The 26,897-nt window shown below is 45.3% G+C and overlaps 2 protein-coding genes across 2 annotated transcripts in view; both read left to right on the forward strand.

The window, feature by feature from the left end:
- Positions 1–203: 203 nt before the first annotated feature.
- Positions 204–5,255, forward strand: LOC8040952 (serine/arginine-rich splicing factor 10). Its single transcript, XM_040500617.2, has 6 exons — positions 204–348; positions 816–920; positions 1,423–1,526; positions 4,238–4,364; positions 4,677–4,748; positions 4,812–5,255. The coding sequence occupies exons 1-6, from the start codon at positions 281–283 to the stop codon at positions 4,951–4,953; spliced, it is 618 nt and encodes a 205-aa protein (XP_040356551.1). The 5' UTR covers positions 204–280; the 3' UTR covers positions 4,954–5,255.
- Positions 5,256–6,028: 773 nt separating this feature from the next.
- Positions 6,029–26,897, forward strand: part of LOC8040953 (RISC-loading complex subunit tarbp2) — a 32,545-nt gene continuing 11,676 nt past the window's right edge. The window contains exons 1-5 of the mRNA XM_029993623.4: positions 6,029–6,172; positions 14,135–14,261; positions 14,953–15,135; positions 17,861–18,108; positions 23,019–23,116. Coding sequence (XP_029849483.2) covers positions 6,160–6,172; positions 14,135–14,261; positions 14,953–15,135; positions 17,861–18,108; positions 23,019–23,116 — 669 coding nt within the window. The 5' untranslated portion in view covers positions 6,029–6,159. The remainder of the gene's footprint in view (positions 6,173–14,134; positions 14,262–14,952; positions 15,136–17,860; positions 18,109–23,018; positions 23,117–26,897) is intronic.

The following is a 26,897-nucleotide window of genomic DNA, read 5'->3' on the forward strand; positions in this document are numbered from 1 at the left end:
GGCAATTTTTAGTAAACTAAACTTTTTGAAAGCGTTAACCACCAAATATTACATTAAAGTTTTAATAATTAAAACAATAATTTAGTTTAAAACAATATAACGCGCTTTTTAATTATTAACGTCTATACCTTTATACGTGACGTCCATCACGACTTGTAACATTTAAACGAGAGAAGCAAACGAACGCATCACTGACCGCATTTATCACGTGACCCACGTGACTTTCTTGTCGCCATTTTATCTCACTTTACGGCGTTGTGCGTGTGGGACGTTGGTCAAGATGTCCTCGCGTTATTCGCGTCCTCCAAATTCGTCACTTTTTATCAGGAACGTGCCGGATGGCACAAGGTATGTATGTAACGTGTTTTAAGGAAGGTGCAGCGTCGGGTTGCAGTTAGTTATTGATGCCTTGCGACTCTGAATCGACCGTAGCTGCTAGCGTATTAGGCCTAGTTCCTGTCGACCACGTTGTCTTGTAGAGCAAGGTTTTTTTTTCTTTTATCTAAAGGTTCGATTTCGTGTTTATTCTTTCATATAAGTGCGGGTTTGCGTCTAATTCTAACATAGGTTGCTCTTATCCTCATGAAATGTCATCATACGTTAGTCTGACTCGCGTTTTGTGTGCTACATTCGTGGCCTTGATAGTTTTAACCCGCGTGCTCTCGGAATTACTCCCGTCTTTGTTTTGTATTTTTGTACTTGCATTATCGTCGATTTTCTGGCCCTTCGTTATGTATTATTTGTTTGTGTTGATGCCTTAAAGGCGCTGGACCCGTTTTTGTAAGCAGTTGGTTTTTTTGCCGATTTCTCCGTAGACCGGAAGACCTGCGCAGTTTGTTCGGTAAATATGGACCGATAACGGATGTCTATATTCCGGTGGACTACTACGCTCGTAGACCCCGGGGTTTTGCTTATGTGCAATATCCTTTGTTTCTGGACCGTGAGTGGTGTGCGAAGCGTGTATGTGTCACTAATTTTTTCTTTTAATTGTCGTTTTTGCCAGACCAAGGTACCAAGTGTGCCAAGTAACGTTAACTAGTAAAGATGGCAAGATCACCTAGCGCATTGGCGGGGAGGCGACAGCGTGCAAGCTTTTACACAACCGGCCGCAAGAGCAAGTGCTTTAGCTGTGTGCATGAGTACTACTCGTATACAAGGGCAAGTCAAGCAAGGGCAAGCCAAGTGAGAAAAAGGCAAGCCAAGCGCAAAAAGCAAGGCAAGCACAGGGTTTCCGAGCTTTTCACAAAGACAAGCGTCGAAAGATAAAGTGCCACAGGTGTTGCAGGTATAGTCGACAGTATCCTGGTGGTTATTGCCTTCATGTTTTTTCTTACAATTATTGAATTTTAAAAATTGTTTTCCTCACTTGATTGTCTGTTGTTGGCCAAAACATTGCGTTTGCACACTTGACTGCATACCCACGTTCGAAGATCTCAGAGATGCCGAAGATGCCATGTACTCGCTGGACCGGACCCGTTTCTACGGCCGGGAGCTCGAAATCGAGTTTGCCCAGGGGGACCGTAAAAGTGAGTATCGTTGCCCGCAGTTTCGTCCAACAGACTGGGTGGGGATGTCGGTCTCTGGCTGGGGAGGTATCTCGTGATGGCTGCATCTACTGGGACTACGGTCAGTTGAGGGCAGTGGCCGGGCGACTGACGAGCGATGATGAAAGCCTTGTGTCTGCATGTCGTGCTATACCCTGCCAGAGCCAGCAATGGTTGAACCCACTGGTAGAGGCATGTTCGTGTGGCAGAAGCTTGCCCCCTTTGGGCTGTCTGACTGCTCAGTTGCACAAGCCTTGCGTGGACACTGCATCCTTTTTTCCCACTGACCAAAAAATGGGGTCGTAAGTATTTGGGGGGGGGGGGGGGGAAGGGGGGGAGGCAGGGGCAGGCAGGCATTAAAACATTTTTTTAGTTATTCTTTTGGGACACTTGCCTGATCTATGTTCTTTCATGTACTATTGGCACGGAATGAAACTGAACGTGTGCCTTTCCATACATACTACCTTGCCTATTCGCGACTCCAGCAAAACGGACGCCACCAAGCGGGAAAACCGGGCACCAGCCGGTCCAGGTCGCTCCGCGCCTCTCCGAATCTCTGGTAGCTTTCGCGGACACCTGTTGTCGGCGCGATGGCGAACAGTGTAATTTCACGAAGGTCCGAGAATTTCTTAAGTTTGCCTGAGTGTTCATTAGTGTGGCGAAGCCTCAGTAGATTCATGGTCATGGATGAAGAAAGAATAAAACAATTAAAACAGGGACAACACAACCACATGTGGTTGTGTTGTCCCTGTTTTAATTGTTTTATTCTTTCTTCATCCATGACCAAAACCAACACGCTCTTCTCCCAAGCAAGCTCAGTAGATTGTTTCCTTCCATCACGTGTTTTCGATCTCTTGGATGGGGAGGAATCGCGGAAAAACGTTTTGATTTCTTGTCTGTCTCGAATCACATTCAAAGTGACGACTACTTGGTAACTGATAAGGAGTTTCTTTATAAGGATGTAGAACAGTGGGAGGACGACAGACGAGGCATTTCACTGGAGGGCACACCAATGCTGCAGTCAAGTGAATGGGAAGGTTCGATAGCTGCTTTTCTTGAGTTTGTTTGTGTTCGATTAGCTTTAAGTTTGAGCCACCCACGCCGGTTGGTGTTTTGGCTATTCATCTTGGCTGCTTTTCGCCGAAAAATCCTCTGGATCACTCTGAAGGAGTTGGGTTGGTTTCGCAATTACTTTATTCAGGAAAACCTGCTCGCTGCACATGATGAATGAAGGAAATTATCTGTTTCCAAAAGGTGGGGGACGTATCTCGCAACGTTAGAAGCTGTCACGGCATTATGATCTACCGCGCCTCCAATATTTATATTATACCCCCGTCGAATTAAGCCAACAGCAATATACGTCTACATTGCTTAGGTTTACCGGCCACAAAAATACTCATTTTTTTCCGTTGAAGATTCGAAGTCATGTTCAATGCAGAGAGGTTCTGCGTGAATCTCCAATGAAGACTCTCTTCAGTTTGTCCGGATTCGTCTCCGTGCTAGCGGCTAGAACCATTTGGCTAAATTTACCTTAGTATCTCTCTGTCTGTCAAATATACTTTTATTCAGCAGTTCACCGAATAGTTAGTTGACTAAGCCCATATTTCAAACCGAAGAATATACTAATATCGCTTTAGTGGGACATAGTACGTAATATAATACATAACCCGCTCGTCAAAATGACTTCTCGATTGCTACAAAAAACCTGAAGTGAAATACGAGTATCAGCTGCTTAGTGGGGTGCCGGCGGGTTAGCATGCTCCTTGGCTCAAGAAGCGCTTGCTTAATTTTCGTAATTTTCCTGCTGCCTGTGTTGTTGACCGAGCAGACGACTGAAGCTGTTTCTTAAACGCGGATACGAACAGAAGCTCGATTTCGCGGACAGATAAGTCTCGTGGTCGAGGCATGCGAGTTGGCTGAAAATTACTGTCGGTGGGAGAATTCTGCAGTCATTGCCGCTTTCCTTAGATGATCAAAACTGATTTGGACATTTCCGTCTCTCCAGAGCCCATAGTTTCGGTTTCGAAGGAAATCTCCGAAACGAAAGTTTGACATGAAAATAGCAAAAAGCACACTTGGAAAACAAAACTATGCTCTGCAAGTTTATGTGCACCGGCTACACTTAACCGTCTCAGTTCAAATACCTATAAAATTGGGCATTAAACAAAAGAAAATCTGTTAAACTGAACGCGCCACCTGTTCAGGCGGCCCGGCCGAGCCGACGCGACCTGGACTCAGCCGCCATGTTTGATTGGTGGTGGCGCCCCCTATAGGTCGCTGGAGTCGCGAATAGGCTGAGGGGAGAGGGTGTGGCTTTGTCAGATGTATTGCCCCCTCCCTTTCCACTCCTCAGTTCCATCAGCCTCCGGGTGGTGCAGCATGTGTTGAAGGCAGACTTGTACGATACTCGTTACAAATAATCAAATTGTAACCGGTTTTTTTTTTTTTTTTTGCATTGGGCTCGCCTCGATAACATGGTTTGTTGAGAAGGGCATAATTTTAAGAGTGAAGGTACTTCATTTTCAAAACCCTAGCAGCCAACGATGGCAGCGAGCCTGCTCCAGCCGTGTTTGGGATCAAACAGGAAGCACCACTTCAAAATCCTTTCGAACCGATCAATTGACTCGACAGTTCAACTACAGTATGTGGTGCAAGAGCTAATAGGAAGACGGTCTGTTCTTTTCTCCTTTCAGCTCCGTCCGAGATGAGGGGCCGGGAGAGGAATCGCAGAACCCGCTCACCTTACGGCAGTCGCCACGACGACAGGGGCAGCCGAAGATCGCGCAGCCGCTCTCCATATGGCCGGGGCCGCAGTCCTCGGTGAGTTTAAGAGAGTGGAAGGTTTGGACCCTGTGTTGCACCTTCTAAACGTCGCTCCTCTCCACTGTCAAAGTTCCTTTGGGTAAAGAATACTCTGTTCCATGCACTTCGATTTGCTTTGGCACACTATTGGGAGCGCACAAATCCCCAAGTATGAATTGTTTCAAAATAGTTTCAATGTAGTTCTAGAGATACCAACAGTTTAAAGCACAAATTTTAAGCTTCTATAAAAAAATATTTTGTGTCTTTGAGTGCCATTTTGCACTGAAGTACACTTGGGCTTGAAACTTTGAGGTGGCACCTGGTTTGCAGGCGCAGCCGGAGGCACTCTTACAGCAGGTCTCGGTCCCGCGACAGGCGCAGGCCAAGCTACTCGCCTCGAAGGTAAGCGGTCCGCCCGGTGGCAGGTGGGACACCAGTGTCATTTGCATCCTTTGGCCCCTCCAGGTCGAGGTCCTACAGTCGATCGAGGTCTCACTCCCGCTCACCACACATGGGTCACCACAGCAAGACCAAGAGCAGGGACCACTCCCCCTATGAGATCGTGGACGAAAGCCGCGACAGGTCAAGGAGCAAGACCCCAGAGTGACTGCACTGACCTTACCACCAAACATGTGCATATTCTCATTACAAGACTCGTTTCCTTTCCCTTTTTTTTTTTAAGCTTTTGTTTGTTGTAAAAAGCACATCACTGCTGTAAACCTGGCTTTTCGGATAATTACCTCATTTGTCCTGGCATGTAACTGCCATTAAACTACTGTGGCTTTTTTTTTGTTGCTTTATTATGCATTTGTGTCCTTGGTTATCAACAATTCATTTCTTGTTTCCCAATGAAGTGGATCTTTTGTAAATATTTCTGGAACATTAATAAATAACATTTGGTTTTGAAAATGTTTGTGGTTGTATATCTGATGACATGACCTTCGGATCATGTAATGGTCATTACTACTTGTTCTTGCGGAGGGCAAGCTTCATGGTGTGAAATATCTTCTGCTGGGGTAGGTATGTGTGCAGCAGCAGGAAGGTCATCGATAGATGCATAAACTGAAAGTCAGGCTCTGACTGAAAGTGTTCTGGGACGGAATTAAGCGCAACATTTAGTTTGGTAGTAAAGTGGCGCCCTCTGGTGAGAAAATTTCAATCAAAACTCCTTTGACGAGACAGTCATGAGCAGTCATTCACAACCTCGATTTTCTTGATGGACGGCACAGGGCACCACTGATCGCACAACCATCTTTGTCGCTGCAGCCCTTGCAGTTGCTGCAGCCGCAACTGCAAGGTCGGCCACCGGACGGTCATCTTGCATGTTGAAAATTCGCCTTTTTGGAGCGTTGCGGAGGCTGGCAGCAGCGATCTGAAGACGCGGTTTCTACACGCTCGTCGCCATTCGCCTAAGAAGTTATTTAAACCATGCATAAACAATGAGATGTGCCCTTGAGACCATGTGAAAATGCACTTATTATAATGCATGTGTGAAAATGTTAACGAAAGCGCAACGCCGCAGGATAAAAGCACAACCCGTCGAAAGCAAGTTTCGCGGGTTTCACAGCGTTAGCAAAGCCAATTTAACGACTTTGTATTTAAATTGACCCCTTTAAACTGCTGCGTTTTAAAACTGCCCGTTGTTAGACAGCAGGGTGGCGCCCATGTCGCCCAATGGCAGAAAGAACCCTGTGACCTACCAGGGGGCGCTGTCCAGAATCGTGGGGCTTGCCTCTCGGTTTCTTTTGTAATCCCGCACGTGTTATTTTATTTATTAGATCCAAGAAACAAAGGTCGTGAAAACTACGGAACGATGGATTCCTCGGGTAAGATCTCCTAGAATTCGACCACGAACGGAGTCTCCCTCTTTTGTGCCAACGCTGGCCCGAGTTTGAAGGCTAGCGTCACGGATGAGCGTGCTCAAGCACCGTGCACCGATTTTTTATTCGCAAGTTCACGAGATCGCCTCCAGCGCCCGCGAACTTAGTTGGCGACGTTTCTTTCCCGCGTTTAGCGTAATTTCGAGACTGGGCGGGGTTGATTTACCCTTTGAATTTGTCCGTTACGAGCTCGGCATTTGCATTGTTCAAACACCGGTCGGCACGGAACACCAAAAACGCTTCCCTTGGTGTGCGTTAGGTTTTCCTCATTATGTCTGAAATGGCTTCGTTTATGGCGCTATATAGACTGCGTTATCATACCTTCGCTGTTCTTTATGTCGTCTTCGTTAAAAATAAAAGCGAAGCGGCCACTATTTTCCAGAGCGACGTGAAACTGCCATAAAGCATTGAAGCGGTTGCCGGCATTCGGAGTACTACCTGTGCATAACTTCCTGGAGAGCTTCATTTTCACGTGTAGACGGTGCTAGCTCAGGTGGCGGGCTCTCCCTTGCAGATCTATCACGACGAATTTGGTGAGACTTCGTCGGGCTTCGTGCTCTGAAAGCTATTTTCAACGGCAGTTCTCTATGCGAACTGATCGTTTAATGTTCATTCTCGAAATAATTTGTACTATCTTTATTTCTTTTCTTTTTAGTTTGCATAAAGTTTGTTTAGTAAAGTTTAGAGTACGTAAGAAAAGCATAGGTTCAGGGAATAAGCGTCGTATGAAAATATTCAGCTCCCTGAAGCACTGTGTCGTTTCTATCACGTTTATGGCACTGCTTGTCCAGTGAGTTCTCATTATTTGGGACGAAAAGAAGGGAATGCAGAGATGCAACACACTGAGCACAAGCTCAACATTTGCACCTGTTTGCGTATTTCACAGACGGCATATTAGCAAACATCTACTTTTACGGCCCGTGTTTGTGCCTCGGTTGAGCACACTGCAGTGTACTGGTAGTGTTAACTGCAGCTGTTAACTCGTAATTAAGTAACCAAAAAAACAATACAGTGTTTTCTTTGTGCTAAGTATGTAATGCTGTAGTGTTTCCATTCCTCACCATTCCCATCTTTGGAATTCATGATTCCACTGGATGGGTGGATGTTGATGGCTATACCCTTTGTAATGGGTGGTAGCTTGCGCCACCTAGCCTAAGTTTAAAAAAGACAAACATTATTTTTCGCGCCCTTCTAAGCCAATTTTCTCCCCCTATCTATCACCAGGATGACCTTTGGGGATCGGGCAAAAGAACTAAAAATATATCCCCCCGCCTCTTCCCCCCGACGAGGGAGTCGCCAATTTTCCTCTGCTCCAACCCTGTTGGTGTTACCCCAACACCGGACCCACTGGGAGACAGGGTTGAGACTTTGGGCCGGAGGCACATGGGAAGGAGTTCCAATTTTCTATAGACAATTTTCACCAATCTTCTAATCGTCTCTTTCTGACCGTAATCCTTCTCTCTTCAGTCCATAATTGCCGTAAAGCGTTGAAGCAGTTGCCGGCATTTGGAGTAGCACTTGTGCATAACTTCCTGGAGAGCTATGCCATGAAAATATTTTCACATATCATGAACTTGCGAGCGACCATGGCGGGCCTTTAATTGAGAGGCTCCTGCCGGCGCTCGTGCTGTGCGCACGCGTTCACTACCAATGCTATTGGCAATTTCCAAAAATGGTTGATTTTCCTAGGTTTGTGTTGTATATGTGGCTTGGCCGTCTTAAAGGGGTACTCTGGCGATTTTTCGAGGCACCCCAACTAACTATATTTTTGGAACCACCGGCCTTTACCCTTTCCGGTATGGTATTTCGTATCTCGAAATTCAGAATAGTTATTGTGAAATCGGGAAGTGAAAATGATGTCAAAACCAACATTCAAATATACCCACGCTTTTCAATACTGTGACTTGGGTCATAGAGCGAACTTCCAAAGCATCCATTTGACACCATGAAACTGCTTGTAATCAGTTGATAGCAAAGTCTACAGTCCAAAGGGTGAACCTCTGCCTTCTATTGGTTCCTTTTATTGTTGCCAGTAGAGATTTCCACTTCGAAAAACACAGTGAGGACTAAAATTTTAATTTCAAATACTTTGAGGAAAAATTTTAGTTTATCGCAATATTTGGGTTACTATTTCAGCGATGTTTGTTGTTGTGCTTAGCAAATTATTGGGCAAATCGGGGGCTATGAAGAAAACGTCGGAGTGCCCAACTGACAGTATTTATGCTTGCCAAGATTTTTATTTGTACTTGACAGGAGAGCTGAACTGCCCAGAACACAATTTGCGGCTCGAAATTCGTTTTCTTTCCGCCCGAAAAATGCCGATTGAGAGATGGCCGGTTTGGGCCGTGCATGCTCTATTCTCCGTAGTCATGTGCCGTTTTGTACGGTTTAGACACAACCACAAAAGATAATCAAAGTCGTGGGTCATCGAAGACACACACTCAACACAAAAAATGGACTAATATTATGATACCCATTCTTTGTGGCTTCTGAAAAGCTGCAAATGCACTAAATAAAAAAAAAAAAAAAAATCTTGCACAGCCCCGTGATCTTTGGCGACACTCTCCTCTATAGACCTTTTCACCCTCCCTCGCATGGGCGCTGCCATCTTGGAATCACGTGACGCGGCAGCCATTAGGTTGCTTCAACTTGTTGCTCCGCTCTCCTCTCCGTGCTTTGGCGGATGCGTTGTATTCGTGTTTTTCGCCACATTTCACCGCGCTTTCTTGCCTTGCTTCGGAAACTGTATTCCGATACGTCTACTCGACGACGTCACTAGGGTTCAAAGATTCTTATGACAACTGAGGTTTGTTTACTAATAGTGGTGGAACATTCTCAGTAAGAAGCGCATATATTTATATCGCGCATTTAGGACTGGGAGGCGTCAAGAATAGTCAGCGCAAGGTGACTGTCTGTATTTCCTGAAAGTATCGTTCTTTGTATTACTAATACGTCGAAAACTGTTTATGTTGATTATGTGAGGAAACTCGCGGAACAGATAGACAACGAACATTTAACTGAGACTAGCAATAATTCACACCTATCTGTGTATAAAGTTATCAATCTTTTCTTTTTTTTTTTTTTTTTCTGCGACATAACATCTGGTTGGTCGGTTGACTTATGAAGTTTAGGAAATTGTGTACCGTGCTCGTTCTCATTTCGACAGTCATTTATGTGATTTATTGATTATCTTTAAATAACCAGTTCAATCCATTTAATTTATATTATCGCAAAGGTTGGGACTCCACAAACTTTGTGATAAAGGTTGGGACGTGTACGTTGTTTTAACTTTTACCGGTATCTGGGGTCCGCAATATTTGACTCCGAAAAAACGCCGTCTGCATAACGATCGCCTGAGTCTAGGATTGTCGATGGCGAATAAAGGTTTACTTTTGGCGGCTGGCGACGCCGAAATTTACAATGCGAATCTGTTCAAACAAATAAATATTTGTTCACAGAGGTCCGTGAAGTGGTGCCTAGTGCTAGGATTCATACAAACTTTCCGAGGTAGTTCTCCTCCTGCGCCCTTTAATTTTACCTGGCAAATTTTGCGGAAGACAATTGACAGATTTAATTTGACGGGCCTGTCGCTTATATCACATTTTGCGTAAGCAAATGTTCATATCAAAATAATTTATTTCCTATGGCCAATATCGCGAAAGTCTGCTTGTGAGTACTTTAGCAGGGTTTATAATTTAAGAAATTTTCTACTCAGCCTGTCAAAATAGGCTCGAATACTGAATTAAAAAATAAATAAAATAAAAGAGGCCGAGACTATACTACTTGTTTATATAAATTATCTGCGTCATTACATGATACTCTTTTAATCTGTGAAGTTCACTAAAGGTTGGGTGCCCACGAAAACCAAACAGTGAGTAGTAAACTCGCGAGTTCATTTGTTCTGCCTGATTAAGGACATTACTAATCAAGCTATCGATATGCTTCTTTGCATTCACGTGTTAGTCTCTTTATTATTTTATTTTTCTGGAAACTAATGTCATCGGGTACGGCCATAGACGATGTTAATCTTCCATGGACATCAGTCAGGCTTTTCGCGACCGACGTTACTCAGATACCGCAATAAGATACATCAAAAGAGATTGTAAAAAAAAAACAAAAAAAAAAAAAAACGCAATTTAGGGCCAAAATCACTTCGTAGTCCTCAAAGTGGCTCAATGCCACTGTTTCATTGATTGTGCGCTACAAGCAAAATAATTGTATCACAAAATTAAGCAAAAACCACGTAAAACAAACATAGCCGCGTGCACCTTGAAACCGAAACCAACTAAATTGAAGCAGCCTAATGGCGTCGAGTGCGTCAGCGCCCTCTATCCGCCAGAGAAGCAACTACAAAAATGAAAAGGTCTATATTTCTTTTTCCTCCCAGTCGAATTTCAGTTTTGAGCAGTTGCATTTTTTTTTATATAATTAAAAATATATGTAACACTGTCAAAATATTTTTTCGATAATCTCCTGACACCATAATAGATCTGGTAAAACATAAACAAAATTTTTGGGGGGCTGTCAGAATCCCTTTAAGTGAAACCCCTCGATGAGTGTGGAATTAAGTACATTTCACAAGCAGCAATTGACTCACACTACATTCCACACAAACACCTTTGACTGAAGCCGATGCTTTTCTTTCGCTAGCTGCAGAGCTCTCGCTGGCAGTCCACACTTTTGTTATCTTAAAAGCGTTGCACAAACCTCACTTTTAACATTGCCATCTGGAGCTTGCAGATGCTTTCAGCCTTCTTGCTTTTACATTCTGATGGTTTCGATGCCAGGTTGCTCTGAAGGGCTTATCTTTTGAATACATTCATGCTTGAGCATAATTTGTAGAGCCCTGCATATCTGCGGTTACCCGCGGATTATCCACAGATATCCGCTGTCAGCTTGCAGATGCGGATACAAATGAATCTGATTTGTTGGATTGCGGATCGGATGCAGATGCCACGGCTTGCGGATATCCGCGAGTCCGGATCTACATTTTTGCCGAAGCGGCCCATAAACGTGTGCGACTGCAGCATAAAATGTGCCAGCTGAAAGAGATTTCTCATTAGCGGGTCTTAATGTAAGAAAGGCGAATCAGTCTGAATTTTTCCATGCTGATGATATTCTTCTACACAGCAAGCTCGACAAATAAGAACATTGAGTTTTTTTTGTTTTTTTTCGTGACAGTTGGCAAGTTGTTTCTAAGTATGTGGTTCCGAGCATGATGTTGAGGGTTGAGGGAAAATATGCATTCTACATAGCAAAAAGAAAAAAAAAATTAAAATTTCTTTTCTTTTGAGTGCATCTTCTGGACAGAGTGTCACAGACCCCCAAGATGACCACATAACTGCGATCATCTTCCCAGCAATGCAAAGAGTCTCTAGGAGGACGATAGCTGATATAAATATAATAAAGCACCATACAATGAAATAACTTTTACTGTACTCTGACATGAAACATTCTTTGTAAAAAAGAAAGCAGAAGGCTTATAGAATACCATCCAGATGCCTTTTTTATGTTGATGTTTGATTTTATGGTGTGAAATGAATGTGCAAATTCCGGATAGTACGCGGCTTCGAATTTCGCGGATGCGGTTTGGATGCGGATACAATAATTAAGGTTTGGAGTTTTAGGTTTAAAGCGATAAAAGTACGCCAAATCCATTTTTGGAACTTCGGTTTTAACCGGAAAAGGTCAGTTTGTAGTTTTTGTGTTTTCGGTTTAAACCGATAAAAGTATGCCTCATCTGTTTTCTAAAATTCGGGTTTGACCGGAAAAGGTCAGTTTTTTAGGGCCGCATCGAGGTTGGTGGGGGAAGGGGGGTAGAGAGAGAGAGAGGGCTTTGTAAGGTTCGACTAAATACTTTGCTATGGGGAATACATTCCACTCCTCTCAAATACAATAGTCTCGGCGCGGACAGGTTTTCTGGGCTTGGCGAGAGCCATCTATCGTCGGGGAGGTCTCGGCTATCGGGCTTAAATGATGACGGTGATGGTAATTGTTCCACGTACCAAATTCATTGTTGTGGAAACGCTCGAGACACGTGCCGCGCACCACTTCTAGGAAGAACATGGCGTCTAAAATCTAGCTCAGTGCTGTGCCAAATACGTTGCTGTGCTGTGCCGCCATCATCTTCCCAAGGGTTGCACATTGCACGTGCCTTGTGCATCGACGCACCCTGCACTACTTTTGAAACATGAAGGGTCTTTAGGTGGAATCAAAGACGACACCGCCGCGGCCGCCGCAAACATCCAGGTACACATGCGCGTGGACTGACGCAGACCTCCCTTCCGTCAGGGCTGGATTCGGCGCTGTAGGCGTTGTCTATTGCAAATGAGTGGAGTGGAATGTATTCCCCCTAGTAAAGTGTTTGGTTCAACATTGTGTGCCGTCTTCGTGATTGCCCTCTTCCAAGGTTCAACATGCAACAAAAGAGGTCTTGAATTGGCCTTCAGGGGACATCTGTGTCCTTTCTATGATTGGGCCTTAAACGGATACTACAACGAATTTTCGGTGCTCATTTTTCGGTCTATATGTGTTCAAAGGAGCAGCATCACATCGAACATACCAATATCTTGTTAAAAAAGTCACGAAAAGGAATTTTAAAGCAAATTAAACGATTAGCAAAGAGCACCTGGTGGATGTCGCTAACGCCTCGCTTATAATGCCCGTCTAGGAACCTTGACAGCTAGTGACGGAGGTTGTCTCGCCTCCGGCCATGACGAGAGAAAGAGGGAAAGGAGGAACTTCCCGAGAATGCCTTTTGTGTGTCGCAGAAGTTGCTGTTGTCCCCCTACAAGATTATAGAAGATTACCCCGTCACTCAAAATTCATCCAAAAGCAGCCGCTTCGGTGACTGGAACGACTAGGCCATCCTCTCGACGTCAGCCTTGTTGTAGCTTTGCTCGTCCTGAGACGACCTACGTCACGATTGCTTTGGATGTCACGTGGTCTCCGCTGGGCCTTCTCAGAGCGCTTGCCAGAGTGGGCCGTTTATAACGAAAAATACAGCCACCAGGCTTAAAATACAAACGTGATTGTCAATTACGGATATTGTGGATCATATTCAACCTATTTTTTAACACGACGGGAATATTTAAAATTTAGTTGGAGTATCCCTTTAATGTGTCAAGTCTTGTCCCTGTCCTAAAAAAAAGAAAAAAAGTTTGGATCTGGGCTAGTACAAGGTTTTTCGCTTCATGCACTTCAGAGGACATCGAGGAAAGCCGTTAATACCTTTCTTAACACCCTCGCTCAAACTTTCCTGTGGTTGAAAACATAAATACAATGGAGTTTTTTTTTTTTTTTTTTTTTGCTTGCTATTTTGTTGGTTCCTGCACGGTCATCACGTCAGACGGTCACGTCGTCAGAATGGGAGTGAAAAAGAAGCGCGCTGAAGATTATGGCCGCGAATTCTGCAATTTTGAGGTGTGTCCTGACGGAAGTTGTAGCGAAGACCAAATATGTATAGGTGCCGTTATTCTTTGAGTGATCACAAATATCACAGCCACAAGGATCATCTGATCCGGTGTCCAATGGTGTTTCTTTTATATTCACCGAAGTAAGCCGGTAAACTTTTTTTGGGAATAAATATACACCGAAAAAAACCCGAAAATTAAGTTTTAAAATAAGCACCAAAAAAAAGTATGCCAAATTTTGAAAAAAAATATAAACCGAAAACACGGAACCCTAACAATAATTTAAGAACATTGCAGATGCAGTTCGGATCTGGAGGCAAAGTCTGTGGATGTCGATCGGATGCGGATGATCAAACTGTTATCCGCGCAGGGCTCTAACCATTTGGCTGGCTCTTCCTAACTAACTAGCATAACATTGGTGTTGCAGGTTAGCAGGCTATCTGCGTTTCTTCTTGTGGCGTGTCTGGCTGTTCTAATTTCTTGTGTGCACCTGCAGCTGCCTCCGTAAACCAGAAGACGCCCATCAGCATCCTACAGGAGCTGTGTGCCCGCAACTGCCTGACTCCTGAGTACAAGCTGCTCTCTGTGGAGGGGGCCGTCCACGCCCCCACTTTCATGTACAGGTTAGTGGCCCATCCTCCTCATGCATGACAGCGGAGCACGAAGAGAAAGAAGAAACCCGCAGAGGAATAGCACACGACACTTCCGGTATAGAGCAATGAGAGCATTCTGTTGCTGTGTTGCAGGGAGTGATGTTTGATTTTCCAATCTTTTCACGAATGTGCCAGCCTCGTGTTCAAAATTTCGAGAATGGTTTTGAGACTTGTCTGCCACTTGACATCTTCTGAAAACAGTTTGGCCCATTCCAGCACTATTGTGGCAAAGGAAATAGTAATACAGACTGTAGTGCCTGCTGCCTCACAGTGATGTTGCACAGATGAAGCTGGTGTGCATTTTGTGCCCCGACGGCACTAACTTAGTTCCCTGTGGCATCTCTGAAAGAAATTCCTGCCAAAGATAGTGCTCCAGCTGGAGTGGTACGCAAGGTTTGCACCTCTTGCAGTCTTTAGGCACTGCAAAAAGATTTTTTTTGTGGCACATTACATGACGCTTCTTACATTCGACATTTTGTGCAGTTAACTTTACAGAGAGATGCCGCTCAGAGACGGCTTGTAGCCGCATGCGTAACTGCGGCAAATATAGAAGCGGAGGATTGGCATCTTGGCAGTCCCTAACGCGGTGCTGCAAAACATCTAGCCTTTTATGCCCTGCATGTGCCACCTTGACTCGGTGTCTGTCCCTTTTCTGTGGCAGGGTGCAAGTGGGCGACGTGGTGGCCAACGCCACCGGGCAGAGCAAGAAGAAATCCAAGCATGCAGCGGCCAAGGTGCTGCTTGAAAAGCTGCTGGCAGATGACGGCCTCTTCTGCAAGTACCGGGCAGCGGTGCTCGAGGACCTGCCCATGATGGAGACTCCGGAGGTCATCCCCACGGCAGTGTAAGTCCAGCACAGGGCAGGCTATCATCATTGGCACGCTCTCGGCAAACTGCCGGTCATACTGATCTTCTAAAGCAGGGGTCTCCAAACGTTTTGGCTAAGTGGCTGGATTGGGAACCTGTCGCATTCTCGAGGGCCGAAAAGTAAATTATTAACGAGAAACACAAACAAAAAAAGACTATATATATAAATCTAAATAAGCATTTAAATAAAAAAATTCAATTTAGAACATAAAAAAAAAGATATATATTTTAAGGTGGATGAATACTTATACTTTATTTTGAAATTTCATATTTAGATAATTATGACATTATACGATAATTGTAAACCAGTTCAGCAGATATAAGTCAATGCAAATAGTAACTTTGGCATATTCACACAGGGTGAGAAACCAATGAGAATGGTAGAACTGATGGTGGCAATGTGCTATAGTTTTGTCGTGGGGCAAATAGTATGCCGTACATAGGACCGTGGAAGAATTTTAACGGAGTTACACTGACACGAAAAAGGGGGCTAAGGACTGTGATGCTGGTGATAACAATGCGCAATAAGTAAGAGAGTAAAATTAAGGCCCCCAATCCTTTGGGTCTTCCAAGCAGCTTGGAGATGTCGCACTGCGCATGCGCAGTGTAACGTCCCAAGTTGGCTGTAGTACCAAAAGTAACTATATACTCTCCGGACCCGCATGCTGTTGCAGTTTTCTCTCGGTCTGCCCAGTATTTCATTTTGCGCATTTGAGGCCCGTCTAGACACCGCTTCTTTACGCACGCTTATTTTTGTGCCGACAGGGCGGACTTTGTTGGGGGGAGCCATGGTCCAGGTGTTGTCGGAAAGACTGCGGCCTTTCGCGCACCGGTCGGGATGCCTCCAAGGGCCGGACTTGGGCTGGGGTTTGGGGACCTCTGTTCTAAAGCATGGGTTCTCCAACTGTGTTCCTTGGAACACAGGGGTTCTCCAGAGTATGCTCATGGGTTCACCAAACTCCCAAATTCCCTGAACCGTCCTTGCTTCCAAGGAATACGTTTATCAAATCTCGACATTCTTTTAGCAGATCTGAGCCACCTACCGATGCACGACTATGAGCCAAATGCACCCCGACATGTGCGTTATCATTTATAAGGTCTGGAAGCTTTTGCACTTTCTTTATTGTATTGATGCCGAGACTGGGTAGGGCTCCTTGGCTACCACTGAACCACTTGAGGCACATAAGGGTTTCCCGAGGTTGAAAAGTTTGGGAGCTAAAAGGTAGCTGGCATTTTTTCGGTATTCCCTACATAGTTGCATCGCTTCATTTTTGTTTCAAGGTATGTCTCTTGTAAACGAGAAAACAAATGTGTGTGCGCAAAGGTGGCCACTCAAGACCGGCTCGCGTGACTTTCTTTTCCCTTCAGTCTTTTTTTTTGTCCTGCGTGGGGATGAGGAAAAAGCCCTCATATAGGAAAACGTACGATCTTTGGATGCTCCTTCTGGATTCGGTGTGATGATTATGCCTTAAAAAAAAAACATACTGGATATCCCGAAAGATAGGCCACCTAAAATCGATAATAAATGGATCAAAATATGGGATGGGCTAACTTTCGGTATACCACAAGAAAAATTAAAAAAAAAAATGCTAGCTTTAGATTTTGTGACCCTTGAAACTTGTGATCACAGCAAGGGGCGATATAGCCGCCTCGGTGGCTCCGAGGCGAGAGCGCCGGCCTACGGATCCCCATGTGGCAGGTTCGAATCCCGGCCGAGGTGCCCGCAATCTGACGGAGGCTTATTGCAGAGAAAGCGCCGTGTAACCGAGTTTTCGGTTGCACGTCAAAAGATCCCCAGGTGGTCGAAATTAATCCTCAGTCCTCCGCTGGGGCGTGCCAGATGCCCGTCGTTGGTTTGGCACGTAAAACCCCCAAATTTGACTTTTAGCAAGGGGCGATGGACCAAAGACAACTCTTTTTCCCAGTCAGCAACATTTGCGTATCTCCTGCCATGATTAAGTAACACCGTTTTTGTCAAGGTCACCATTGGCCAGGGCCCTGCAATTATTAGAAGTGGACTATCTTCTCGTGTTTAGTAACTCGTGCCAAAATTAGGGGTGGGACATCTCTCAGGATATTATGCTAGTTGGACAGCATATGAATTGTTACTCCGTTCATAGCTAAGCTGAAACTGCAGGGGTAGCTACGTGCCCAATGGACCAATCAGCTGCCTTCCTCTTATCACCTGACCCGGCTCTCTGCACCTAGGTATGTGCGGGAGCGTAATGATGTTGCAAAAAAGAGGCATATGACTGGTCCAATGGGGACGTAGCTTTCACCGTAGTCCCAGCTCAGGTTTAACAGAGCATAGTACGTATGCGGTGTTCTAAAATAATCCCGAGACAAAAAAAACCACCTCGGCGGCGCCAGAGCAAAGCGCCGGCCTATGGATCCCCAGTCGGCGGATGGGTAGATGGATGCCAATGGCTGTACCCTTTATATTGGGCGGTAGCTTGCGCCACCTTGTCTAGAAACTAAAAATCACGAGTAGGACTCCTCCCCTCTCCCTTCTAAGCCAATTTGCTTCCCCTCTGGAATTTTGTAACTGGGTTCAAATCCTGGCTGAATTGCCTGTGTTCCGACAAATGATTATTGCTTAAAAGGCACCCTCGGTCTTCAATCCTCGGTTTTTCGCCGGGGCTTGGCAGACGGCCTTTGTTGGTTTGGCACGTAAAACCCACAGACTGGATTTTCCTTCCCAGGGGCGACCTCACCGTCAGCAGCAACGGGGGCGTGCCCGCCGCCACCACTCCAACAACCAACCCCGCCGCGCCGGGCGTGCCCGCCGTGGAGGAGGACGGCATCCCAGGCAACCCCGTAGGGGCCCTGCAGGAGCTGTGCATGAAGCTGCGCTGGCGTCCCCCGTTCTACGAGACGGTCATTGAGGAGGGCCTGCCCCACGAGCGGACCTTTGGCATCTCTTGCCTCGTCAACAACCTCAGCGAGATGGGTGCGTGCTTGACCTCTGCCGTGGTGCTTGGAGTTCGTCTGCAACTGGTGCCACACTGTCGCCGGCCGCAACCCTGGCGGTGCGTCGAGACTGAGAACGACCCACAGCGCTCTGCTGTGGGTCATTCTCCGTCTTGACGCTCCGCGGGAGTTTTGGGGCGGTCAAAAGTTGGGATGGCGCAATTGTGGCAACGCTCGCATTCTCTGACGCTTGTTTGTTTGTTTTTTTTCCCTATTTTTATGTTTGATTATTGGACGGAATGGTACACCAAATGCGACAGCCGGAGACGTGTTTTGGGCACCATGCCTCAGTGAACCGGCTCTTCGGCCGGCAAGCCGCCATCCGCGATTTTCCTCGGCGTGCTCGCAGGCAAAGTGCCGACCGGATGTTTTGCTTTTGACTTGGGACGGTTTCGTGCTAACGTGGAACGCGTTTTAAGGGAAGCAACTTTCTACTTTGTGTCTCTGTCGCCAAGCCGTCTGTTAATTTTAGTGGGCCAATTTCTTCTTCTTTCTTCTTCTTTATTGGTACTGTCAATCGCTTGCGAGATCGTAACAGGAGTGGTACATTGAAACACTTTCAAGCAGGATGCACTTGCTGCGACAACAGAAAACAAAAATCTGAATATGTGGTAGCATTTACAATGTCAGGTGGTAGGCTCTTCCAATCACTGATTGTACGAGGAAAGAAGGAGAACTTAAATATATTGTTTTTATATTTATAGGGCTTTATTGTTTTGCTATGTGTATCTCTGGTCGACCTGGCGCAAAAAAAAAGTTATATATTTATCTTTCTCTATTCCAAGCTCGTAATTGGCGAAAAGGTAAAACAATTTAAGGCGGTTTATTCTCCTTCTTTCCTGTAGAGTTTCCAGGCCTGCGTCATTACAGAGTTTTGGTGGAGATACATATGAGGAGTACATATTATACGCAAAGCGCACTGCTAGTCTTTGAATTCGCTCAAGTTCTGAAATACAAGAAAAGGTATGTGGATCCCAAATGACGCTTCCATATTCTAGCACTGGCCAAACAAGAGTTTTTTACAGTAGTAGTTTTGTATCACAGGAGGCCTGCCTCATATACCTACGCAAGAAACCAAGCTTACGCATTGCTTTACTAGCGGTTGGATTGACATGAACATTCCATTAAAGATCAGATGTTATTGTGAACCCCAGATATTTATATGAACTTACTCTCTGAAGGCTATGGTTCCCAATCGAAGAATTAAAAGTGATAGGCTCCTTTTTTCGAGTAATTGACATATATACAGTCTTTGATAAATGTAGTGACATTTTCCAGTCATCACACCATCTATACAGTTTTTTTAACGAGGCGTATGCGGATCTTTACTGGAAATCCAGAAACAATATCATTCACGAATATTAAAAACAACAAAGGCCCCAGGACCGATCCCTGTGGGACGCCAGAGGTTACGTGTGTAGTACCGGAGCATGGGGTGTCAACTTGTACAAACTGCTGTCTCAAAGATAAGTAACTTTCAAGCCACTTCAAGATTGTAGGTTTCCCGCTACATTTGTTTGCGTGCCACATTTAATGAATTAAATCTGCATTGCCCGGAGGGCATTATAATTAAATCTGCATTGCCCGGAGGGCATAATTGGAGGAGAGTGAGAAATGTACAAATATACAAATGGACACCAATAGGCACCAACTCAACTCTGTCACGTGCGTCACGCCGCAGTAGTGGAACTTCGAGCGCACTTTCAGTCTGGGAGTGTGGGCGGAAGCCGCTATGTAGGACGACCATTCCTGCATTGTTTTGGAAAGAACCAGTCTAAAACCTGCCGTCTCGTCAAAACGCGACTTTTGAAAGAGCCGGGAAGGTGTGAAGATCAGATTTTATATCTTTTCGGCCTGCTCGGTTCGTCGAGAACATGGATAGGTGCCGTCAAAAGGGAAAACCAGACGCTGTCGAATCACGATTACTTGTGCGGGAATCACTTTGGGTTGAACTTGCAGGTACTTGGGTTTATTGGATTTATTTGTTTTGTTCCAACATGAACGCAGGAAAACAGTCGAGTTCTCTGGACTCCTCGGGGACCACTTTCTGTGCGTCTTATCATTCAGACGGCCGTCTGATTGTTCAAACTGTTGTCTGCTCTTTTGAATTTGTCTACTCATTTAAACAACAGCGGCCCGTAGACTAAACATTGACCCGGTAATTGCAGTAAAAAGTAAGTGCGGGCTTCAAAAGACTTCAAAGTTTGAAGGTTGTTATGGGCAAGTAGGCTCAGTGTAAACAGTAGATACAAGATGTTCATCATTGTTACCAGTGGCCGTCACCAACTTGTTATGCCTGATTCACTTGACCTGATCCTGCTTGCGACGTCGAGCATCACAGCTGTCATCCACGCTTGTACAGCCCTAGCGAAGTTGCGACTAAAAACAGCGAGCAGAATCTCATAGTGTAAATCAGGCTCTAGCATCCATTCTTCGGTGTTCACAGGGAATGAATCGCTGCACATCACATTATTTACACAAGGTTTTGCGATGTAACGAGCCTCGTTAATTTCGCTCAGGCCACCAAAGTAGTAAGATATAGCTAGGAAAACGTAGAATCAACAATTCTAACGCAAAGAAGAGCACGGGGACTCGCACCGAGGCCAACAACGTCACATTACAATGATTTCTTGATGCGGGAAGTGATACCCCTTGCCCACACCCTACTGCACATGCGCGGCGCTGGTGGCATGCCGCTAGGGCGCTCCGGCTTGTTTGTAAACATGATTTTGTGTATATGCTGAAATATACATAGAAGCATATACAAAAATTTATAAACATTAATAAACATTATTATCAAGGAAGAAAAATTTATAGTGTAGAAAGAGCGTTAACAGGGTTCGCACGAGTCCTAAAAACCCTTCAATTTGAAAACTGCATTTTCCAGACCTTGAAAGCCCTGGAATTTTTAGCGGTGCTTGAAAACCCTTAAAGGGGGGGTACAACGATTTTATGATTAAAAGATTTTGCATCTTGTCATTTTTACATTGTTTATCGTGTCCTGGAGGATAGAGAAAACATCTCAGTCTTTAAAAAGGTCGCGATTCCGCTGCATAATCGCAAAGCAAAAGCCGAGCTTTTTCCCCCACCTGCAGCCCCAAGTGGCAGCCGAAGGAACTACGGCGGAAAGATTACGTGAAGTCGCTCGGCTCTAAGCTGCAGCATAACGCCCGCTGATGTCAGCAGAGAGAGGGAGAGGAAGCGTCCTCCGAGATAGCACACGGGAACCTACGTGGCACTCCGAATGATGTCACTAGGAGTGCGACCAGGTGTGACCCTGAGGACTAGGAGTGAGTTGAGGGGTGACCGAAATGCCAATATTTATCTTTTTTTTACGCAACAACTAGGACACACAGGCACAATCAGTTTTCTGTTCTTTACTTCAGAAGTGTCAGAGGGCAACTTCCATAAATTTTTGACCGAAGTCCGGAAATCATTGCACCCCCCCTTTAATTGTCCGGTAAATATCCTATTTTTTTCTTGTTTTTTTTTTTTATATAAAGTTTTTTTATAATAATAAAATATAATTATTTATTTTTTATGTGTATGTTAACATAAATTTCAACGTGGAAGTTTTCTTCTGGTAGCATCTCGGTGGTTCCGGATCTGGTGTCGCCCGTCCGCCATCTTGCATTCTTGCCCTCATTCGCCTTGTTCTCTTGTGTACTGTTTTTTAGTTACTCCTGGTGCACTTGTTCCGCATTGTTTTACGCTACACATGGTGGACACAGTCTAAGTTGTGTGCAATACTCGGGAACGGCAACTTTCTGCAGTCGTGGCTGGGCCATGACGACTACAGACACCGAGAAAGCAGATGCAACGGGTGACATCGCCTATATTGTCAAGTCGAACAGCCTAAAGAAAACCGCGAAAACGAAGATGCAATAACTTGTAAACATCAACCAGAAAATCAAGGAAAAGCTGTAGTAGCTCTACTGAACCCTTTATAGCACCTCTTTGGCAAATGCTCCTCTAATTGGTATTGTGCAATAAAGAATTTTCACAGCACATTTCAAAAGTTTATTATATTATAAATTTACCAGATAGAGTAGTGGTAGGGGTCCTTGGAAATATATTTACAGGTGCAAAGAAGTCCTTGAAAACCGTTAAATTTTTTTCTTTGAAGCCTGTACAAACTCTGATTAATCACTTTCGTTTAACACAGATTGGAATAAGTCATTCGAGAGCATTGAAACGACACTACTGGGTTTCCATCCTTCATTTTTATGTGGAAAAATCAGTATTTGAATGACTTGCGTCAGTCCACACCGGGTCACATGGTGTCGTGGTGTCACATGACTTAAGGTGCAAAGTCATGGTATTGCATGACATCATATGATAGCACAATTTGACACCGTCATGTTACGCTATCCGTATTTGAGTGTGTATGCGTTCCGCATATGGGACTTTGACATTTCTCAATGTGAAAGTTAAATTTGGAGTGCCCAGAGTTTTAGTTGTTGAGGCTAGGCGACCACTTTACCGACAGAATCGAGTGTATGAATGCCGACAGCTTTTGTGACGATGGCTGTCATTTTTGCCACTTCGTCAAATGCAGTGTCATTCTCAAGCTGTGTGTCAGCTTTTTGATACCTTGTAGACTGTGCCCAACCTACTCCTAAATGCAGTTGGTAATTTTTTTAATTTTTAAAATTATTTTACAGTGGCTGCAGAATTGCACTTACATTACCATCACCGTATGTGCGGTCACCGCCATAAACTCGAATCGGGCATGTTTCAGACTGATTGGCCAAGAGGGAGAGAGACACGAGCAAAGGGGGAGCAGCAAGTCCCTTCAAGAAACACCGTCCGCTTATTTTGTGCCATTTACCTACAATCTGCTGGAATCTGTAGGAGTAGTGTGTGACTCAACTTTCTATCTTAACGCAGGCAAGGGAAAGTCGAAGCGCCTGGCCAAGCGCCAGGCTGCCTACAAGATGATCCAGCTGATCGAGAACGTACAGAATGGAGAGATGAACGGAGAAGACGTGAGTGCCCTTGGCTTTGCTCGCTGTGACCATGTCTCAACACTACGCTCCCTTTCACCTTACGACGCACTGCGGCATACGTTGCGAGCCGTCCCAGGCGAGCATTTCAACTTCTCTTGTAAAATTGAACCTTACAAACTGCATAAAATAACCAGAATTTTAATCTAAATAATGCAACCTTACCTTGATAACAAATTTAGCCAAGCATTCGGAAAGACGAGAAAATACGGCACGTTTATTTAATTGCTTCGCGTGCAATAAAACAGGAAGTGCGCCAGCCTTGCTATTTAGATTCTTCAGAACCATTGTCCGGCGACGAGTTCACTAACGCAATTCAAAGGGACAATGACGTCTTTTTGAATTGCATTTTCGAGGGCCCGGAGGCACGAGCGACCTCGACGGCTTTCGTATGGATTCACTCTAACGTCACGGGTAGTGATCTGGCGCGCAGATTCCGAATAAAATTTGCCGCCTTTGTTTTCAATTCGGGGTACACTGCAGTCCTTCCACAAAATGAAGTTTTCTTCACATTGCTGCACGCTGCCAGTTTTTGTCTCTGGCCTCGCCAGTAGCGGATGCACCATAGTATGCTCTTCTCCGGTACACCAAACTCTCGCTGCACTGCAATATTCCCGTAAATCTCTGCATAGGCGATTGCCCTCTTCTTGAAGGCTACCGTGAACTGTCTTCTTCTAAATAAAAAAATAAATTATCAGTCCGGGATTGGCAGCGGTAGATGTAACAAAACAAAGAGCTCAAGTAAAAGTGAATTGTGTCCGTCGTGACAAGTGGACGAGTGCTAGGCGATTGCAAAGAAAAACAAGATGACGGCTTCAGCCACCCAGTGTTGCGAGATTATCTTTGTTTTTCTGCTAATGACCGTTATATGAGACAAGGGTCAGCTTTTTCAGGTCCATTTTCAAAAATAAATTTGACCTATATTCTGGTCTGTACGGTAGTTTGTTTCCCGTGTTCTTCGAACAAAGTGGTCATGCTCCCAGCTTCCCGGATGCGCTCAATGAAAACCCGTAAACCGGGCACGTCGCCATTTTGAATTCAACTGCCTTGTTATGCAGCTAGCTACTTTGCGCCATAAACCTTTTCTCAACATTAACGCCCGTATTACGACAAATTATTGTCAGAGTACAAATGACAGCAATAACGGAATTGCCCTGCTCCGCTGACCTGTTGCTCCCCGCCGTGCCGGGGCCAGATGATGTGGATGTCGCCCAATTCGGGTGGATCGGCCACATCTGCCCGTAGTCTGACAAAGGCTTATTGCGGAGACGGCGCCGAGCGACCGAGATTCTGTTGCACGTCAATATACTCCAGGTGGATAAAATTATTCATCAGCCTTCTGCTCAGGCAGGCCAGATGTCCATCGTTGGTTTGGCACACAGAACTCCCAGACTTGCCCTTTAATACCCTTTTCATTCTTCTTTGCCTCCCTTCGTTCTGTGCCCCCTGCCAAAGAATAATCACGTAGGGCAGTGCTTCTCAAATTCTGCTACCTTCCTACCTTGCAACCCATTAAACATATGACGTATTGCGATGCGACCCCCCCTTTTCCCTCGGGGATTTTCTTGCTGCCGCAAGTTTTTTGCATTCCAGCGCATAAACGGTAATGACGCAAAATTATCGGAAATACTTGTTGACAATCGGAATATTCGGAGTGAATCACCTGAGCAATAAAAACCATATCTAAAAAATAAAAAATGAAATTGTATGCCTACCAGCAGGACTGACTCTTCCTAATGGCTAAAGTGAGCTTGTTTGTTAGAAAACAGTTTTTCAGAACGAGGGCATAGTTTGGGCACTGCAATTCTCAGCTCCGGTTCCATGTCGGGCTGCAACCTGTACTTCGTTTTAATGCAAAAGCATTAACTGTCCCGTGGAGTGAACCGGCGTTATCAGCTTTTAAAGCCGTGCCAAATGGCACCTAAACTCCCCTGTCCCAATGGAGCGAAGCCTGTCGTCTGTAGCAGCTAATTCATGGATAAACTCCCATTGGCCGGCGCGCAGCATAGTTCCAAGGAATGCCAATCCGCAGAGAAGCCCTCTCCATGGCTCAGCAAACCGGCCGCCGGTAAGAGGGAGAGGGTGGCCGGGCTCTGCTGTGCGGCCGGCCGCAAAGCCCGCCCAGGCAGTCTCTGTAGAGGTCGCCTGGCAGGGCTCAGCGCGGTGCGCAGCTTGTAAGAGTACACTATGTATACAAATGCATTCCGACACGTTAGTGGTCTTAAGTGTCTTCGTAGTTTTTTTTATTGAGGTTACCAGAGAGACACCAAGTTTGCATAATTTAATTTCCCGGGCCGCCTTGCGACTCCCTGCTGAGCATGTCGTGACCCCTTTTGGGTCACGACTTACAGTTTAAAAACAATAATGTAGGACTGTTTTTTGTCATCTGTGCAGTTTGCTTTTTCGATTTTGTGAACGTCACGAAAAAAAGTTTTGGTGTTTGATTCAACGTCTGACTTTATGGCCGCTACTTCGCACTATTTGATTAGAATTCGATTTGAAGTGAAATCTCATTATTCGCACATCTCCTGTTTCAATTTCTTCCCAGGTCGCACAATCAGAACTGTGTTGTGTTCGACACGTTTTGCTAACTCATTTGTGTTACTCGCATGAACATGTGCTTCTTGTTCAGTGAGAACTAGCCGTGGCATTGGCGTTCCGGTTTTTAATTTTAAGCATATTCAGTTTTCGGTAATTTGGATCGTATCTCAACGTTTGTGACAGCAAGGCCGAAGTGAACACGACTGCAAGGAAGGATGCTGCAAAGCACCCTGCCACCTCGGAACCGATAGACGGGAACGGACTACATTTTGATCAATAGTGAGCACACTTTAGCTAAGTTAAAATGGTATGCAGCAAAGTATTCTTTGCATCACGATTCATGTAGGTTCCGCGTAAGCAAGTGTGCGGCGAGCCTTCTCCTCAGTCTCAAAAACACCTGAGCCTAATGCTTGGATTGTGGATAAGAGCATCAGTTGCCTCATGTATTCCCGAGCTTCATATCTTTTGGAAAGAAAGATTGATCACTCATTTCCAAGATTTCAGAGGTAGAAGTTGGGAAAATACCTGGACTCAGTGTGCCGATGGCACTTTTATGGTAGGCAGCTCGATCACACTCGGTGCTCCAGGACTGGGAACTTGAACATTGATGGCAACTGACTGTTTTATAATTCTATGCAACGAAACAGCTCTAGAATTGATTTGATACATTCACAATTTTCCGAAATTCCTTCGTGCACTCGAATCTTGTTATCTCAAGCCACTCGTGCAAAGCACATATCTGTTGTGGTGGCGTTGCAACAAATGAAACACCAAAACTAATTCAAAACTGTCGTAAAAAAAAAAAAAAAAAAAAAAAAAAAAGAGGTCAGATTTACAAAGAGCGTTTTAGGGTACGACAACTTAGCTGAGATGTTTTTAAGTTACAGGGGTGGAGCGGCTGCGCCATTTTGCGCCAGACGCATTTGTCTGCGCCACCCTGCGCCATTATGCGGCAGCGCCACAGCCAATGCCATAATCAGAGGTCGGCATTTTAGGTCGCCCTCACTCACCCTCACCCTCACAGCCACACTCACCTAAACCCCTCACTCACCCTCACCCTCACAGCTACACTCACCTTCAGCCCCTCACTCACTCTCACCCTCACAGTCACTCACCGCCCTCACGGCCCTCACGCCCCTCACCGCCCTCACCGCCCTCACGGCCCTCACGCCCCTCACTCACTCATGGCCCTCACGGCCCTCACTCACTCATGGCCCTCACC

Source organism: Ixodes scapularis, unplaced genomic scaffold (assembly GCF_016920785.2).
Source record: "Ixodes scapularis isolate PalLabHiFi unplaced genomic scaffold, ASM1692078v2 PGA_scaffold5__190_contigs__length_132052651, whole genome shotgun sequence".
In the NCBI taxonomy this organism is placed as follows: Eukaryota; Metazoa; Arthropoda; class Arachnida; order Ixodida; family Ixodidae; genus Ixodes; species Ixodes scapularis.